Source organism: Macaca nemestrina, chromosome 10 (genome assembly GCF_043159975.1).
Source record: "Macaca nemestrina isolate mMacNem1 chromosome 10, mMacNem.hap1, whole genome shotgun sequence".
Taxonomy (NCBI): Eukaryota; Metazoa; Chordata; class Mammalia; order Primates; family Cercopithecidae; genus Macaca; species Macaca nemestrina.
Window position 1 is genome coordinate 10,236,749 of NC_092134.1, and position 19,240 is coordinate 10,255,988.

Below are 19,240 nucleotides of genomic sequence, written 5' to 3' on the forward strand. Positions count from 1 at the left end.
GATGGGTGTTTTGTTTCTGCTGTTTCCCTTTCCTATCGGAATGCAGATGTGGAATCCTGCATAAAGGTCCCTTGCTTTTGAAGGGAGAGAGGCACCGCCTGCCTGTAAGGAGGAAAATGACGCCCACGTAATCCTAACCCTTGTCTCCTTAGTGAGACTGTAACCTCAGGACCCTTTTGTTTCCTTTCTTTCCTTTCCTTTCCTTTCCTCCCTCCCTCCCTCCCTCCCTCCCTTCCCTCCTTCCCTTCCCTCCTTCCTTCCTTCCTTCCTTCCTTCCTTCCTTCCTTCCTTCCTTCCTTCCTTCCTTCCTTCCTTCCTTCCTTCCTTCCTTCCTTCTCCTTCTTTCCTTTCTTTTATTTTCTTCTTTCTTTCTTTCTTTCTTTCTCTCTCTCTTTCTTTCTTTTTTCTTTTTCTTCTTTTTCTTTTTTTTAACTGAGCTTCACTCTTGTTGCCCAGGTTGGAGGGCAATGGCACAATCTCACCTCACTGCAACCTCCGCCTGCTGGGTTCAAGCAATTCTTCTGCCTCAGCCTCCCAAATAGCTGGGATTACAGGCATGTGCCACCATGCCCGGCTAATTTTGTATTTTTAGTAGAGACAGGGTTTCTCCATGTTGGTCAGGCTGGTCTCAAACTCCCGACCTCAGGTGATCTGCCCGCCTCGGCCTCCCAAAGTGCTGAGATTACAGGCGTGAGCCACCGCGCCCGGCCAGGGACCCTTTTCTTTAACCGATTCCTCACCTTCTAGCCCAAGAGCTAGAGCTGACCCCAAAAGATACATTTGCCAAGACTCTCCTCTCACTCCACCAAAAGGAGAAATTAATCCTGTTTTCTCTCATTCCAATCACTAAAAAGCTTCTTTATCAGAACAACAGTAGAACCACAATAGCTGATATGTATTGAGTGCTTATTATTTGACAGGCACTGGGCTTTACCCTTCATATATAAAGGGTTTTTAATCCTCGGCAACTTAGTCAATAGCTGTGCTCAAATAAAGACCACAGTAAAGGGGCCTTTTGCTATACTCCAACTGTTTCTCACACTCCTTTTTCCACACACAACAAAAGTGGTTCTCCTGTGACCTTTCACGCACATACAGCATACCTTTTCAACCAGGCAACAGACCTCTAGGTCTAGCACATCTGCCACAGTGACTTCCCCTCAGCAACCGGCTTTTTAAATAACCATAGAGCCTATTACTATGCCAGGCACCAGGCTCAGCATTTGTTAAACAGTATCTCACTTATTCTTCTTTAAAGTTGTTGATGAGGTCGGACACAGTGGCTCACGCCTGTAATTTGAGCACTTTGGGAGGCTGAGGCAGGTGGATCACTTGAGCTCAGGAGTTTGAGACCATCCTGGGCAACATGATGAAACCCCATCTCTACCAAAAAATACAAAAATCTTAGCCAGCCGTGGTGGCGTGCCTGTAGTCCCAGCTACTCAGGAGGTTGAGGTGGGAGGATCACTTAAGCCTGCAAGGCAGAGGTTGCAGTAAGCTGAGATCACACCGCTGCACTGCAGCCTGGACAACAGAGTGAGACCCTGTCTCAAATTAAATAAGTAAATAATAAAGCATCAACAACTTTATTTTTATTTATTTATTTATTTATTTATTTATTTTATTTTTTATTTTTTTTGAGATGGAGTCTCCCTCTGTCGCCCAGGCTGGAGTGCAGTGGCCGGATCTTGGCTCACTGCAAGCTCCGCCTCCTGGGTTTACACCATTCTCCTGCCTCAGCCTCCCGAGTAGCTGGGACTATAGGCGCCCACCACCTCGCCCGGCTAGTTTTTTGTATTTTTTAGTAGAGACGGAGTTTCACCGGGTTAGCCAGGATGGTCTCAATCTCCTGACCTCGTGATCCGCCCGTCTTGGCCTCCCAAAGTGCTGGGATTACAGGCTTGAGTCACTGCGCCCGGCCTATTTTTTTTTTTTTTTGAGACAGGGTCTGGCTTCGTTACCCAGGCCGGAATGCAGTGGCATAATCATAGCTCACTGCAGTCTCTGCCTCGGGGGCTCAAGTGATCCTCACACCTCAACCTAATAAGTAACTGGAACTAGAGGGATGCACTACCATGACCAGCTAATTTTTTTTTTTTTTTTTTTCTGAGATGGAGTCTCGCTCTGTCGCCAGGCTGGAGGGCAGTGGCACAATCTCGGCTCACTGCAACCTCTGCCTCCCGGGTTCAAACAATTCTCCTGCCTCAGCCTCCCAAGTAACTGGGACTACAGGCGCCTGCTGCCACGCCTGGCTAATTTTTGTATTTTTAGTAGAGATGGGGTTTTACCATGTTGGCAAGGATGGTCTTGATCTCTTGACCTCATGATCCACCTGCCTCAGCCTCCCAAAGTACTGGGATTACAGGCGTGAGCCACCGCGCCCGGCCATGCGCAGCTACTTTTTATTTGTTTATTTTTATTTTTAATTTTTATTTTTATTATTTTTTTTGAGACGGAGTCTCACTCTGTCGCCCAGGCTGGAGTGCAGTGGCCGGATCTCAGCTCACTGCAAGCTCTGCCTCCCGGGTTTACACCATTCTCCTGCCTCAGCCTCCCGAGTAGCTGGGACTACAGGCATCCGCCACCTCACCCAGCTAGTTTTTGTATTTTTTAGTAGAGACGGGGTTTCACCGTGTTAGCCAGGATGGTCTCGATCTCCTGACCTCGTGATCCGCCTGTCTCGGCCTCCCAAAGTGCTGGGATTACAGGCTTGAGCCACCGCGCCTGGCCGCACAGCTAATTTTTAAATTTGTTTTGTAGAGACAGAGTCTCGCTATGTTGCCTAGGCTGGTCTCAGATTCCTGGGCTCAAGTGAATTCCCCCACCTGAAAGTGCTGGGATTACAGGCCGAAGCCACTGCACCTGGCCTCTTGATGGTATTTTTACAGACCAACAAACAAGCTCAGGCTCAGAGTTTAGCCCAGGTTCATACAACTGATAAACTGTGCATTTGGGATCCAGACCCAGATGTGCCTGATTTCAAAGCCAGTGCTCTCAACACCCATGCCATTTGGACTACATTTCGTGGTCGATGACTTTCAGTACAATACTACCTTGGGCTTGCTGTTTGGGGCCCAAGAGCACTCTCCTAATATATCTCCAAGGGACTGTACTTTATGTGTAGATAAGATTTTGAGCTATTAGAGGGCCACCCTGTCTAACTCAGTTTTATGTACTCAGTGCCTAGCGGGGCACCTGGCACATAGCAATGTTCAGTAAGTGTATGTGAAGTGAAGGGCTGAAAAAGTGAGTAAACAAACACCCCATTTGGTATACTTCAACATACAGCTGATCTCACAAGAGAGCATCACTGGGGACATAAGGATACAAACTTCCTCACTCATTTGTTTGTTTGTTTGTTGATGTTTTTGAGACAGGGTCACCCTCTGTCCCCCAGGCTGGAGTGCAGTGGCATGATCTCAGCTCACAGCAACCTTCACCTCCTGGGTTCAAGCAATTCTCCTGCCTCAGCCTCCTGAGTAGCTGAGATTACAGGCGTGCACCATCACAACCTGGCTAATTTTTGTATTTTTAGTAGAGACAGGGTTTCGCCATATTGGTCAAGCTGGTCTCGATCTCCCAACCTCCGGTGATCCACCCACCTCGACCTCCCAAAGTGCTGGGATTACAGGCGTGAGCCACCGTGCCTGGCCCAAACTTCCCTACTCTTAATTTTTCTGGTTCGTCTCTCTAACATCTTCAGACAGGAGGCCTGGTCTACTATTGGCCCTGTCACTGATTGGCTTTTTATTTTTTTTATTTTTTGGGATACAGGGTCTTGCTTGCTATGTTACCCATGCTGGAGTGCAGTGGCTGGATTATGGCTTACTGTAGCCTCAATGTCCTGGGCTCAAGTGGTCCTCCCACCACAGCCTCCAGAATAGCTGGGACGACAGGTATGCACTACCATGCCTGGCTAATTTTTAAATTTTTTGTTGAGACGGGGGTCTCACCACATTTCCCAGACTGGTCTTGAACTACTGGACTCAAGCAATCCTCCCACCTCAGCCTCCCAAAGTGCTGGCATTACAGGCAGGAGCCACTGCTCCCAGCCTGAGATTCTTCATGCCATCAGAATCAGGGTCCTGTTTTGGTGTATCTCCAGGGCTGTTGAATTCCCGCTCACCCCTATTACAAAAGCAAAGCAATTGGAATACAAATAAGACCTTGTTTGAAGGAAAACCCAAGACACACAGGAGAGTTTACATCATCTGGCCCACTAAAACATGGTATGCTGCCACACCCACGGTGACTCATTGACTTGTATGCATGATCTGGCCCCAGCCTCTGTCTCTGGCTTCATCTTGCACCATCCTGGCCCATCGGGTCCCAGATGCGTCATGTTCCCTCCCACCTCAGAGCCTTTGCACATGCTGTTCCTACTGCCTGGAATTCTCTTCTGCTTCCTGTTCGCCCTACTTAGCATCCACCTGTCTTTAACTCTTGGCTCAGATGTCACTTCTTCAGGGAAGCGTTCTCTGAACACTCCACCCTTTGCCTGAGTCCCTATTATAAGCTGTCATCATATCTCAAAGCTTTCTTTTGTAACACTAACCAGTCTCTCGTGAACTATTTATGGGATTCTTAGATTACTGTGTCTCTACGACTAGATTGTCTGCTTTGCTCATTGCTGTGTCTCCAGTGGCCAGCAAAGCACCTACTGTGTGCTCAAAATTCTTTGATTCTTTTTTTGTTGGGTTTCTTTTTGTCATTGTTGTTGGGTTTCTTAAGCATGCATCTAGCTGAGAACCCAGACATCATCCTTTAGAGGACTGATTCATGTACACTTTTCATTCAATCAGCTTCTCTCAAAGACCATTCTGGGTGTTGTTTGTTTGTTTGTTTGTGACAGAGTCTCACTCTGTCGCCCAGGCTGGAGTGCATGGCTCAGTCTCAGCTCACTGCAACCTCCGCCTCCCAGGTTGAAGTGATTCTCGTGCCTCAGCCTCCTGAGTAGCTGGGATTACAGGCACCCACCATGCCCTGCTAATTTTTGTATTTTTAGTAGAGAGGTGGTTTCGCCATGTTGGCCAGGCTGGTCTCAAACTCCTGACCTCAAATGATCCACGAGCTTTGGCCTCTCAAAGTGGTGGGATTACAGGCATGGGCCACTGCACCTGGCCGCATTCTGGGTTTTAAACCTCCTTGTCAGCTGCAGTCTTGATGAATGTGTCTGGTTTCTTATTTTGATCCTATTCACTCTGTTCTCTATCACACCGGAGGTTGCTAAGATTATTCTGTTGAAGGTCTAGAATAATGAACTTTCCTGCAATGTGTCCTAACAAAATCATCATCAAATGGCTCAAGAAAAACAAAAGTACAACACTGCAAACCCACCACCCCAGCTACAGGTGTCAAACCACACAAAGCCACAGAATAAAACTCCAGGATCAGTTTGCCAGAACATAACAAGGTTTCAGTCTTCAGTCTCCTTCCTGAAGTGTATGGAGACAACCTTATTCCATGCAGCCAAGAAGTTCTATGCATTCTATTGACACTTTCGGGGTAAAACTGCTTTTAGTGTTTATGTATTATCTTAATTCAGAACTTTTTTTTCTTTGAGGATATTTCTATTTCTGTTTTTAAAAAATCTGGTGGCCAGGCACGGTGGCTCACACCTGTAACCCCAGCACTTTGGGAGACCGAGGCGGGTGGATCACGAGGTCAGGAGATCGAGACCATCCTGGACAACATGGTGAAACCCCGTCTCTACTAAAAATACAAAAATTAGCAGGGTGTGGTGGCGCACACCTGTAGTCCCAGCTACTCGGAAGGCTGAGGCAGGAGAATCGCTTGAACTTGGGAGGCAGAGGTTGCAGTGAGCCGAGATCGCGCCACTGCACTCCAGCCTGGTGACAGAGTGAGACTCCATCTCAACAACAACAACAATCTGTTTACTGGCCAGACACAGTGGCTCACACCTATAATCTCAGCACTTTGGGAAGCTGAGATGGGTGGATCACTTGAGCTCAGGAGTTCAAGACCATCCTGGGTAACATGGTGAAACCTCATCTCTAGAAAATAAATAAATAAATAAACTCTTCACAGGCCAGGTGCATGCAGTGGCTCATGCCTATAATCCCAAGAGCTTTGGAAGGCCAAGGTGAGAGGACTGCTTGAGGCCAGGAGTTCGAGACCAGCTTGGTCAACATGGTGAGACTCTGTCTCCATGAAAAATAAAAAATTTGGCCAGGCATGGTGGCTCATGCCTGTAATCCCAGCACTTTGGGAGGCTGAGGTGGGCAGATCACCTGAGGTCAGGAATTCAAGACCAGCCTGGCCAACATGGTGAAACCCCATCTCTACTAAAAATACAAAAATTAGCCGGGCGTGGTGGCTCACGCCTGTAATCCCAGCACTTTGGGAGGCTGAGGCGGGCGGATCACAAGGTCAGGAGATCGAGACCTTCCTGGCTAACACGTTGAAACCTCGTCTCTACTAAAAATACAAAAAATTAGCCGGGTGTGGTGGCGGGCACCTGTGGTCCCAGCTACTCGGGAGGCTGAGGCAGGAGAATGGCGTGGGCTCGGGAGGCAGAGCTTGCAGTGAGCCAAGATCGCGCCACTGCACTCCAGCCTGGGCGACAGAGCGAGACTCTGTCTCAAAAAAAAAAAATACAAAAAAATAAAAATACAAAAATTAGCCGGGCATGATGGCAGTTGCCTGTAATCCCAGCTACTTGGGAGGCTGAGGCAGAAGAATCTCTTGAACCTGGGAGGCGGAGGTTGCAGTGAGCTGAGATCGTGCCACCGCACTCCAGCCTGGGTGACAGAGCGTGACTCTGTCTCAAAAAAAAAAAAAAAAAAAGGCATGGCGGCGCATGCCTGGAGTCCTTGCTAATTGGGAGGCTGAGGCAGGAGAATCACATGAGCCCAAGAGTTTGAGGCTACAGTGAGCTATGATGATACCACTGCCCTCCAGCCTGGGTGACAGAGTGAGACCTTGTCACTAAAAATAAAATTAAAAAAAAAATCCGTTCACGGATTCTAAAAATACCCTTATATCAATCTTTTCCAATGCTGAGATTATTTCTGGCAGGCAGATTGTAGTAGAATTCATTTGCCTCCTCTTCGGATGTGTTGATCTTAAGAATGTTGGTGATAAAACATAAATGCTAAAATCTAGTTTTATCTTGTAACTATTTCAAATACGCTATGGGACTGCCTCTCTGCATCCATTAAAGTACAGAAAAAAAAAAGAAAGAGACCACCTCTCTAACAGAAATTTCTCCAACCTTAGGGGAGGAGGTATCTGCACTCCATGTTCACTGCAGCACTGTTCACAACAGCCAAGATGTGGAAGCAATAAAATGCCCATCAACAGATGAGTGGATAAAGAAATGCGGTGGCTCAAGCCTGTGATCCCAGCACTTTGGGAGGCTGAGATGGGTGGATCACGAGGTCAGAAGTTCAAGACCAGCCTGGCCAATATGGTGAAACCCGTCTCTACTAAAAATACAAAATTTAGCTGGGCACGGTGGCTCATGCCTGTCATCCCAGCACTTTGGGAGGCCAAGTTGGGAGGATCACACGAGGCCAGGAGTTCAACACCAGCCTGGCCAATGTGACGAAACCCCATCTCTACTGGAAAAAAAGCAACACAAAATTAGCCAGGAGTGGTGGTGGGCACCTGTAATCCCAGCTTCTCAGGAGGCTGAAGCAGGAGAATTGCTTGAACTCAGGAGGTGGAGGTTGCACTGAGCTGAAATTGAGCCACTGCACTCCAGCCTGGGCAACAGAGCGAGACTCTGTCTCAAAAAAAAAAAAAAAAAAGTAGTATATATATATATATATACACACAATGGAATACTATTTAGCCACAAAACCAAACAAAATCTGTCATTTAAATAACTTAGGTTGGGCCAGGTGCGGTGGTTCATGTGTGTAATCCTAGCACTTTGGGAGGCTGAGACGGGTGGATCATGAGGTCAGAAGTTCAAGACCAGCCCGGCCAATATGGTGAAACCCCGTCTCTACTAAAAATACAAAATTTAGCTGGGCATGGTGGCACACGCCTGTAGTCCCAGCTACTTGGGAGGCTGAGGCAGGAGAATCACTTGAACCTGGAAGGCGGAGGTTACAGTGAGCCGAGATCGCGCCACTGCACTCCAGCCTAGGTGACAGAGTGAGACTCCATCTCAAAAATAAATAAATAAACAAACAAAAAATAAGCAAAATAAAATAAATAACTTAGGTTGAGCTAGATACAATCCCAAGTAGCTGAGATTACAGGAGCGTGACACCACGCCCAGCTAATTTTTTGTATTTTTAGTAGAGAGGGGGTTTTGTCATGTTGGCCAGGTTGGTCTCGAACTCCTGACCTCAAGCGATCCACCTGCCTCGGCTCCCAAAGTGCTGGGATTACAGGCATGAGCCACTGTACTCGGCCAAAATTTCTCATTGTTGAATTGCGTATGGAACAATAAGGTGGTGGGATACAATAGGTGTCAGGTGTCGCAGATACTATAATCCTATGAGCTAAAATACATATAGCCATAAAATAATGTTTAATTGTTATCAAATCCTTTAGTTCCCTGACATTGTCCTATTCAGTGTTGCCTTTTCACTAGGCAAGTTGATGTGCAGCCATAAACAAGAAGAAGAGGAGAAAATTTAATATTTTGATTCTCAGATTGGAAGTCAGTCTCCCAAGGGTCATTTTAGGTTTCTACTTGGCAGGAAGTGGCTCAGAAGCAACTCTACCTTTCTCAGTTTTGCTCTGGACAGCCCAGCCTGAGGGAGAAAGCACGCATTGATAAAGAACATAACCAAACCTCACCCAACTTCTCTTTTCAGCACCCTAATTAAAAAGGCTAAATGAGGTGGCTCTTCCCCGCTCATGAAAATCATCTCTGAAGTAACCCTGAAACCTGTTAACAAAGGCGCATTTATTCAGCACAATAGAACTTTGATATCTGCAATGCTTAAAAAAATACATTCCCATTCCTGAGGAAATTAACTTGCCAGGTTCAGTTTAAACGCGATGAACCTTCCTTATTTTACTCCAGTAAAATAAAAAGAAACCAAGGAAACATATTTTTTTCTTTAGTATTAAAAATATCTTTTATTGACTGAAGCTGATCAATTATTTTAGAGAAGACACAGAGGCATATAGTATAATCTTTAAAAAATTAAATTACTTTACAAGTTAAAATGGAAGTGTTTTAGTCTTTAAGATTTTTAAAAACGCATATAAAATTTGATCTTCCAACAAGCTTTGGTTTGTGTCAGTAGGTGGGACTACTATAGACCCAGAAAGATGGGGCTCTGCTCAGCTTGGGACAGAAGGACCTCAAGTAACCAGGGAGCTATTTTCTAGTTACATTTTATATCAAAGCATCTTACATCTTTTTACATAGCAAAGTCAAGAGCTAAAACCATGAGAGAATACTATTTCTCATATATTTTGAACTGACTCTGATAAGCTATTGTTTAGAATTTAAATGTATGCACAGATTTTTAAAAAATCAGATAGTTAAAACAGCACTTTCTATGCAGGGGTTCCTTCTCTATTTGACGTTCACATTTTTAAAGAGCTTCTCTAGCACTTAGCTGTAGTCTGTATCTTTACAGAGAAGTCTTTTTCATTCTTAGCATAATTCCAAGTTTCTGTATGTACAATAAGGTCTACTTTCTTACACACGAAAATATTTCTTCAGCACAAAAATGATTAACTTGAAAATAAAGTGTAGATGTTTAAAAATTAACTTTCCAGTTCTGCTCCCCACTTGAATTAAGTGTCGTTTATGAAGAACTACAATCCTCTTTCAGTTTTACGGTTAAGTATTCATTCAGCATTGGTGTCTGCTTTCTGCCTTCCACATAGATGAGAAATCTGCTTTTGGATGAAGAAAAAACACATTAATAAAATACAATCAATTAACATTGGAGTGCATGCTATAAGCTCCTGGCGTCTAAAATATTAACTGTACATCCTGATTTTTATCAACATCAAGACATGCAAAATACTGTAAATATGAAAACTCAGCAGCGAGAGGGAGGGGAGAGAAGAGGAGGGATGGGGGCGGGGATGGTGCTGCTTGGGCTCCCTGCTTCCCCAGAGTCTTTGAAACGCTGATATGCTTACCTTCAAAAGATCTGAAATGCCTGTACCCTTTAGCTTATCAAACTGGGTTCTGAAGAAACTGCATATGAAATGCAGGTTTGACAGAAGTAAACACAAATCCAGAAAGTGCTTACTGGGTCAATAAACGTTTTTTATGAAGATTTTACCCCACGTAAAACTTTTTTTTTTTTTTTTTTTTTTTTTTTTTTTTTGAGACGGAGTCTCGCTCTGTCGCCCAGGCTGGAGTGCAGTGGCCAGATCTCAGCTCACTGCAAGCTCCACCTCCCGGGTTCACGCCATTCTCCTGCCTCAGCCTCCCGAGTAGCTGGGACTACAGGCGCCCGCCACCTTGCCCGGCTAGTTTTTTGTATTTTTTAGTAGAGACGGGGTTTCACCGTGTTAGCCAGGATGGTCTCGATCTCCTGACCTCGTGATCCACCCGTCTCGGCCTCCCAAAGTGCTGGGATTACAGGCTTGAGCCACCGCGCCCGGCAACTTTTTTTTTTTTTTTTTTTTTTTTGAGACGGAGCTTTGTTCTTGTTGCCCAGGCTGGAGTGCACTGGCCCAATCTCCACTCACTGCACCCTCCGCCTCCCGGGTTCAAGCCATTCTCCTGCATCAGCCTCCCCAGTAGCTGGGATTATAGGCATGTGCCACCACACCTGGCTATTTTTGTGTGTGTGTGTATTTTTAGTAGACACAGGGTTTCACCATGTTGGCCAAGATGGTCTCAAACTCCTGACCTCAGGTGATCTACCCCACTGGGCCTCCCAAAGTGCTGGGATTACAGGTGTGAGCCACCGTGACCAGCTACACCATGTAAAACTTTTATAAAGCTTTACTCCATGGAAAGACTTCTTGGCCAGGCGTGGTGGTTCAAGCCTTTAATCCTAGAACTTTAGGAGGCCAAGGCAGGCGGATCACCTGAGGCCAGGAGTTCGAGGCCAGCCTGCCCAATTTGGCGAAACCCCATCTCTACTAAAAATACAAAACAAAACAAAACAAAATAGCCAGGTGTGGTGGCACATGCCTGTATTCCTAGCTACTTGGGAGGCTGAAGCAGGAGAACTGCTTGAACCCAGGGGGTGGAGGTTGCAGTGAGCTGAGATTGCACCATTGCACTCCAGCCTGGGCAACAGAGCAAGACTCCATCTCAAAAAAAAAAAAAAAACTTCTTTCTGGGCAGACGCTCAGATGAAATGCTGAAACATTGATCTGATTTTTTTTCACCTATAATTTTTTTTTTTTGAGATGGACTCTCATTCTGTCTCAGCTCACTGCAAGCTCCGCCTCCTGGGTTCACGCCATTCTCCTGCCTCAGCCTCCCCAAGTAGCTGGGACCACAGGCGCCTGCCACCATGCCCGGCTAGTTTTTTTGTATTTTTAGTAGAGACGGGGTTTCACCATGTTAGCCAGGATGGTCTCCATCTCCTGACCTCATGATCCACCTGCCTCGGCCTCCCAAAGTGCCACTGTGCCCGGCCAATTTTTTTTTTTTTTTTCTTTTTTTTGAGACTGAATTTCACTCTCGTTGCCCAGGCTGGAGTGCAATGACACCATCTCAGCTCACTGCAACCTTTGCTTCCCGGATTCAAGCAATTCTCCTGCCTCAGCCTCCCAAGTAGCTGGGATTATAGGCGTGCACCACCATGCCCGGCTAATTTTGTATTTTTAGTAGAGACGGGGTTTCTCCATGTTGGTCAGGCTGGTCTTTAACTCCTGACCTCAGGTGATCCGCCCACCTCAGCCTCCCAAACTGCTGGGATTACAGGCTTGAGCCACCACGCCAGGCAGGTTTTTTTTTCTAATAAATTCTTTGGTTATTATTGTTTTAGTAGTTTTTGGGAACAGGTGGTGTTTGGTTACATGGTTAAGCACTTTGGTGGCGATTTCTGAGATGCTGGTGTGCTCATCACCCAAACAGTGTACACCGCACCCAATGTGTAGTCTTTTATCCCTCACCACCCCCTTCCCCCCAGTCCTCGGTGTCCGTGATATCATTCTCATGCCTTTGCATCCTCATAGCTTAGCTCCCACTTAGGAGTGTGAACATACTACGTTTGGTTTTCCATTCCTGAGTTACTTCATTTAGAATGATGGTCTTCAACTCCATCCAGGTTGCTGTAAATGCCATTATTTTATTTCTTTTCAAGGCTGAGTAGTATTCCATGGTACACATATACCACATTTTCTTTTTCCTTTTTTTTTTTTTTTTTGAGATAGAGTCTCACTCTGTTGCCCAAGCTGGAGTGCAGTGGCGCAATCTCAGTCCACTGCAACCTCCACCTCCCAGGTTCAAGTGATTCTCCTGCCTCAGTCTCCCAAGTAGCTGGGATTACAGGCCTGCACCACCACACCCAGCTAATTTTTGTATTTTTAGTAGAGACAGGGTTTCACCATGTTGGCCAGGCTGGTCTCAAACTCCCAACCTCAGGTGATCCACCTGCCTCGGCCTCCCAAAGTGCTGGGATTATAGGCATGAGCCACCATGCCCGGCCCATATGCCACATTTTCTTTATCCATTAGTTGATGGGCATCTACAATGGTTCCGTATTTTTGCAGTTGCAAATTGTGTTGCTATAAATATGTGTGTACAAGTGTCTTTTTCATATAATGACTACTTTTCCTCCACGTAGATACCTAGTAGTGGGATTGTTGGATCATATTGGAGTTCTACTTTTAGTTCTTTAAGGATAATCTCCACACTGTTTTCCATAGTGGTTGTACTAGTTTACATTCCCACCATCTGTGTAAAAGTGCTCCCTTTTTACCACATCCACGTCAATATGTATTATTTCTTGATTTTTAAATTATGGCCATTCTTGCTTGAGTAAGGTGGTACTGCATTGTGTTTTCTTTTTCTTTTTTTTTTTTTTTTGAGACAGAGTCTCCCTATTGTCGCCTGGATGGAGTGCAATGGTGCGATCTCGGCTCACTGTAACCTCTGCCTCAGCCTCCCAAGTAGCTGGGATTACAGGTGCCCGCCACCATGCGTGGCTAATTTTTGTATTTTTAGTAGAAATGGGGTTTCACTATGTTGACCAGGCTTGTCTCAAACTCCTGGCCTCAAGCGATCACCCGCCTTGGCCTCCCAAAGTGCTGGGATTATAGGTGTGAGCCACCGCGCCTGGCCTACATTGTGGTTTTGATTTGCCTTCCCCTGATAATTAGTGAGGTTGAGCATCTTTTCATATTAGATTCTTATTTTTAAAGCTGTGTCTATGTATTCACTTCCCAAGATTTAAAATTCTAGGTATTGAGAATAATAACTTTTTTTTTTTTGAAACGGAGTCTTGCTCTGTTGCCCAGGCTAGAGTGCAGTGGTGCGATCTTGGCTCACTGCAACCTCCACCTCCCGGGTTCATGCGATTCTCCTGCCTCAGCCTTCCAAGTAGCTGGGATTACAAGCACCCACTACCGTGCCTGGCTAATTTTTGTATTTTCAGTAGAGACAGACCAGGCTGGTCTCGAACTCCTGACCTCATGATCTACCCAGCTCAGCCTCCCAAAGTGATGGGAATACAGGTGTGAGCCACCACACCTGGCCTTTTTTTTTTTTTTTTTTTTTTTTTTTTTTTTAAGAGACAAGGTCTCACTCTGTTCCCAGGCTGGAGTGCAGGAGAACAAGAACTTTTTGATCGGCATTTCTCTTGCAAGTAATGACATTTTACTCTGATTAAATTTAGAAGGTATGTATAAATCAGTTGAGCAAAAGAGAAAGTATTACAAGTCAAACAAATGCATGGCCTTGACTCAACGTTATCAATGTTCCCAAGTTACTTATTAAATATTAATTGAGATATAAGGTGAGATAAGCAAAGGTGACTTACCCATGATCATGATGAATACTGAAGTTGCCTTTTGTTTCCTTCAATAACTGACAAAGGTATTTTTTTGAGCTGACTCTTCTGGGACCTCCGAGTTCTAGAAAACAACTCCCAGATTAGTATCCAGGATAGAAAAACTAGAAAATTATTAAGAAGACTAAACACAAATATAGCAGAAATGCCTTTAAAAGACATTAGATGAGGCTGGGCGCCATGGCTCATGCCTATAATCCCAGCACTTTGGGAGGCCAGGGTGGGCAGATGACTTGAGGTCAAGAATTCAAGACAAGCCTGATCAGTATGGTGAAACCCCATCTCCACCAAAAATACACAAATTAGCTGGGCATGGTGGTGCCCGCCTGTAATTCCAGCTATGTGGGAAGCTGAGGTGGGAGAATTGTTTGAACCCAGGAGGTGGAGGTTGCAGTAAGCCAAGATCACGCCACTGTACTCCAGCCTGGGCGACAGAGTGAGACACTGTCTCAAAAAAAAATAAAGATAAAAATAAAAATAAGATGTTAGATGAAGAAATATCTGCACTCTACTCCATGTTCACCGCAGCCAAGATGCAAAAGCCATCTAAGTGCCCGTCAGCAGATGAGTAGATCAGGAAAATGTAGCATATACACACAATGGAATACTATTCAGCCATAAAAACAAAATTCTGTCATTTGCAACAGTGTGGATGAACCTGGAGGACATTAGGCTACGTGAAAGAAGCCAGGCACAGAAAGACAAATGCTGCCTGATCTCACTTAAACATGAAATCTAAAAAACGTGGAGCTCAATGGCGTGAAGCCGGGAGGCGGAGCTTGCAGTGAGCCAAGATCGCACCACTGCACTCCAGTCTGGGCGACAGAGCGAGACTCCGTCTCAAAAAAAAAAAAAATGTGGCACCCATAGAAGCATAGAGTAGAATAGTGGTTACCAGGGGCTGGGGGAGGGAGTGGTTGGGGAAAGGGGAGCTATTGATCAAAGGTACAAAGTTTCGATTAGACAGGAGGAAAAAGTTTCAGTGATCTATTGCACAGCACAATGACTATGGTTAATAAAAATGTATTGGCCAGGCACAGTGGCTCATGCCTGCAATCCCAGCACTTTGGGAGGCCGAGGCGGGCGAATAACAAGGTCAAGAGCTCGAGACCATCCTGGCCAACATGGTGAAACCCCGTCTCTACTAAAAATACAAAAATTAGCTGGGCGTGGTGGCGGGCGCCTGTAGTCCCAGCTACTTGGAAGGCTGAAAGGCAGGAGAATCACTTGAACCTGGGAGGTGGAGGTTGCAGTGAGCCAAGATCATACCACTGCACTCCAGCCTGGTGACAGAGCGAGACTCTGTATCAAAAAAAAAAAAAAAAAAAGAAAAGAAAAGAAAAAAAAAAGGTAAATAAATAAATAATGTATTGTGTTTAAAAAAAAAAATTATAGAGACAGGGTCTCCCATTGTTGCCTATTCCTGGCTTCACGTGATTCTCCTGCCTTAGCCTACCAAAGGGCTAGGATTACAGGTGTAAGCCATTGTGCCCAGCCAATAATAATGTATTATATGTTTCAAAATTGTTAAATGAATAGATTCTAAATATTTCCACTACAAAGACATGATAAATCTGAGAGGTGATAGATACAGCTGGTTTAGTCATTCCACTACATTATATACATATTATAACATTGCACTATACACTATAAATATATACAATTATTGTCAATTTAAAAAAGATCTTAGGGGCTGTGTGTGGTGGCTCACACCTGCAATCCCAGCACTTTGGGAGGCTGAGGTGGGAGGATCTCTTGAGTCTAGGAGTTTGAGACCAGCCTGGGCAACACAGGGAGACAAAAAATATACTTAAAAAAAAATTAGCCAGGCGTGGGGACACACACCCATAGTCCCAGATATTCAGGAGGCTGAAGTGGGAGGACCGCTGGAGCCTGGGAGTTTGAGGTGCAAGTGAGCCATGATCGTGCCACTGCACTCTAGCCTGAGCAACAGAGTGAGACCCGGTCTCAAAAATAATAAATAAATAAGACCTTAGGAAATGAACAAAATATAATGAAGTGACTGCATACAATTGCCATCCACCCATCCAACAAAGGCTTCTTGACTTCCCATTCATGTGTGGGGGTCCCCTTTGTCTCTAATCTAGAAGGACTTCTCTGTCTGCTTTATCATGTGTGTCACAGCTACACGCTGGCCATCAGCTAATACCCAGATATAACTGGCTCGTTGTCAGCCCTAACACAGGCACTGATCCAGTGAGCCCTAAGTGACCCCTGTTGAAAACAGTGGTCAGTAGTTAAGCATCAGCAACTCTAAGTGCTGCACTGCCTCGTTAGCCTGCTTAGGTGTCTGGGTGGGGAAAAGGGGAAGGAGGGGAGTGGAGAGGTGAGGGGGAGGAATGAAGGGGAGATGATGCCCGGAAAGACCCCGGTGCATTCCGTGGTGACCCCTGGCTTGCAGGTGAGCCCACTTTCTCACCTCCTCCTGCCTGTGTGGCCTGCATTCCACCCACGCCGGGATCCCTCACAGTTCCTCAGGGCCACCCAAGGGTGCTTTCAGGCCTCTGTGCTTTTACTTATGCTGCTTCCTCTTTATGCAAATTGCCCACGTATTTTACCATCTGATTTTCTTTTTTTTTTTTTTGAGACAGAGTCTCGCTCTGTTGCCCAGGCTGGAGTGCAGTGGCGCGATCTCGGCTCACTGCAACCTCTGCCTCCTGGGTTCAAGCAATTCTACTGCCTCAGCCTCTTGAGAAGCTGGGATCACAGGCACGCCACCATGCCCGGGTAATTTTTGTATTTTTAGTAGAGAGGGGGTTTCGCCATGTTGGCCAGGCTGGTCTGGAACTCCTGCCTTCAGGTGATCCGCCTGCCTGGGCCTCCCAAAGTGCTGGGATTACAGGCGTGAACCACCGCGCCTTGCTACCATGCTGTGTTTTCTCTTATTCATTGAAAAACTTCATTCTAAAAGGGATTCACAGGCTTTATCAGCCTGCCACAAGAAAGGCCAAGAGCCCCGACAGGTAACACCAACCATCTCAAGCCAGCAATCAGAACGGCCAGGCCCATGCAGCAGGCACAACTCCAAGCTCAGTTTATGGTAGGGTCTGCTCACCACTCCTACCCTCGAGGCAAGGAGGAAGCCTGCCATGAGGCAATGTGCTCAGCTGTGCTTCCTCTTACTCTCACTCCTTTTTTCTTCTTTGTCTATTTTTAAATTATTGGAGTTTTTCTTGAATAGTTTAAAAATCAAAATAATAAAAACAGGTATAAACTGAGGAGTCCCGCCTCTACCTCATCCCTCATACCTCCTACTGGTAAAATTTATGTCATCTTTCCACTGTGTCCTTGTACAAATATATATTCTTATTTCCATCCTCTTTCTTTTCTTCTTTTCTTTTCTTTCTTTCTTTTTTTTTTTTTTTTTTTTTGACAGGCTCTTGCTGTATCGCTCAGGTTGGAGTACAGTCGCTCAATCACAGTTCACTGAAGATCCTCCTGTCCCAGCCTCCCGAGGGCCTGGGACTACAAGTGTGCTCCACCATGCCCCACTCATGTTTTTAAAAACCTTTTTTTTGTAGAGACAGGGTCTAGCTATGTTGCCCAGGCTGGTCTTGAACTCCTGGGCTCAAGCAATCCTCCCACCTTGGCCTCCCAAAGTGGTGGGATTACAGGTGTGAGCCACTGCTTGTGGGCATCTCCTTACGTATGTGGAATGCCATATGAATCTTCAGTATCTTGCACGTTTCTCACTTAGCAATATACCTGGAAATATTTCCACATCCTAGAGCACCTCATTCTGTTCTGCAGCTGCTCAGAACTCCACCATGTGGGTGGACCACAGCTTATTCCCTCAGTTCCCTTTTGCTGGACACTGGGTGGCCTGCTACCGTTTGCTATCGTAAAGCAATGCTGCAAAGAAACACATGTGCCTATGCCATTTCATACACATGAAGAAGTATCCGTGGGAGAGATTCCCAAGGTGACACTGCATTGTCAAAGTGTCAGTTCTTCGGTGATTTTTAGAAAACATTGCCAATTTCCCCGCCAGGAGGACTGAATCATTTAATGCTCCCTGGCAACGTGGGAGAGTGCCTGTCTCACAGCAAGGCTCTGAATTACAACCCTTGTCTGTAGCAACAGATGGCAAAGCCCTGGAGAAGCACACAGGCTGCTCAGAACTTTACCCTGCTTTCTTATTGCAGAAATTAAGAATTTTTAAACAAAATTATTTGCTTTTTCTGTACCTAGCTGTACTTAGTACAAAGGCATAGGGGGAGGGGTTTGTAAAGCATGTTGCCAAGTAAATCCCTGTTATTTAAATTCTGTCTTCCCAATATCTCTAGAATCAGTTAATGTACCAGAAAATGTATGCTATCTGGAGCCAACAGTCTTTCCAATTAAATGATTTTCTGATTCTAGCTGTAGGATGTTGAGTAAAGAGATTTGGTCATTTTTCCCTTCCTGTAAAATGTAACGTTGGAATTAGATATCTCTTCTGGTTCTTTCTAGCTCAAACACTCTCACAAAAATACATTTTTTGACACAGGATCTTGCTCTGTTGCCCACGCTGGAGTGCAATGGTGTGATCATGGCTCACTGTAGCCTTGAACTCCTGGGCTCAAAGTCATGATCCTCCTACCTTAGCGTCCTTAGTAGCTGGAACTGTAGGCGTTAGCCACTACACTTGGCTAATTTTTATTTTTTATTTTTTAGCAATGGGGTGTTGCTTTCTTGCCCAGGCTGGTCTCAAACTCCCAGGCTCAAGCAATCCTCCTGTGTAGTCCTCCCAAAGAGCTAGGATTACAGGTGTGAGTTACTGCGTCCAGCTAATTTTATTTTATTTTTCTTAGACAGTGTCCCAGTCTATGGCCCAACCTGCAGTGCAGTGGTGTGATCATAGCTCACTGTAGCCTTGACCTCATGTTCAAGCGATCCTCCTGCCTCAACCTCCCAAGTACCCAGGACTACAGTCACAGGTCACCAACGCCTGGCTAACTTTTTTGTATTTTTAGTGGAGACAGGGTTTCACTGTGTTAGACAGGATGGTCTTGATCTCCTGACCTCGTGATCCGCCCGCCTCAGCCTCCCAAAGTGCTGGGATTATAGGTGTGAGCCACCGTGCCTGGCCATGTCCAGCTAATTTTTAGTAGAGACAAGGTCTTGGTATGTTGCCCTGGCAGAACTTGAACTCCCGCCCTCAAGGGATCCTCCCACCTCAGCCTCCCAAAGTGCTGGGATTATAGGTGTGAGCCACTGCACCTGGCCAGCTTTGTCTTTTTTCTGCACGTTCCTATCAGTTCCATTCAAGTTAGGCCCTGAGACCCCCTGTGGCAGATGCTGGGTGCTGCAAG

The 19,240-nt window shown here is 45.7% G+C and overlaps 1 protein-coding gene across 1 annotated transcript in view; it reads right to left on the reverse strand.

Annotated features, from left to right (window-relative positions):
- Positions 1-9,035: 9,035 nt before the first annotated feature.
- LOC105494253 (coiled-coil domain containing 62) overlaps positions 9,036-19,240 on the reverse strand; it is a 57,077-nt gene continuing 46,872 nt past the window's right edge. The window contains 3 exon segments of the mRNA XM_011762549.3: positions 9,036-9,834; positions 13,896-13,962; positions 13,965-13,989. Of these exon segments, the coding sequence (XP_011760851.3) occupies positions 9,744-9,834; positions 13,896-13,962; positions 13,965-13,989 (183 nt within the window). The 3' untranslated portion in view covers positions 9,036-9,743.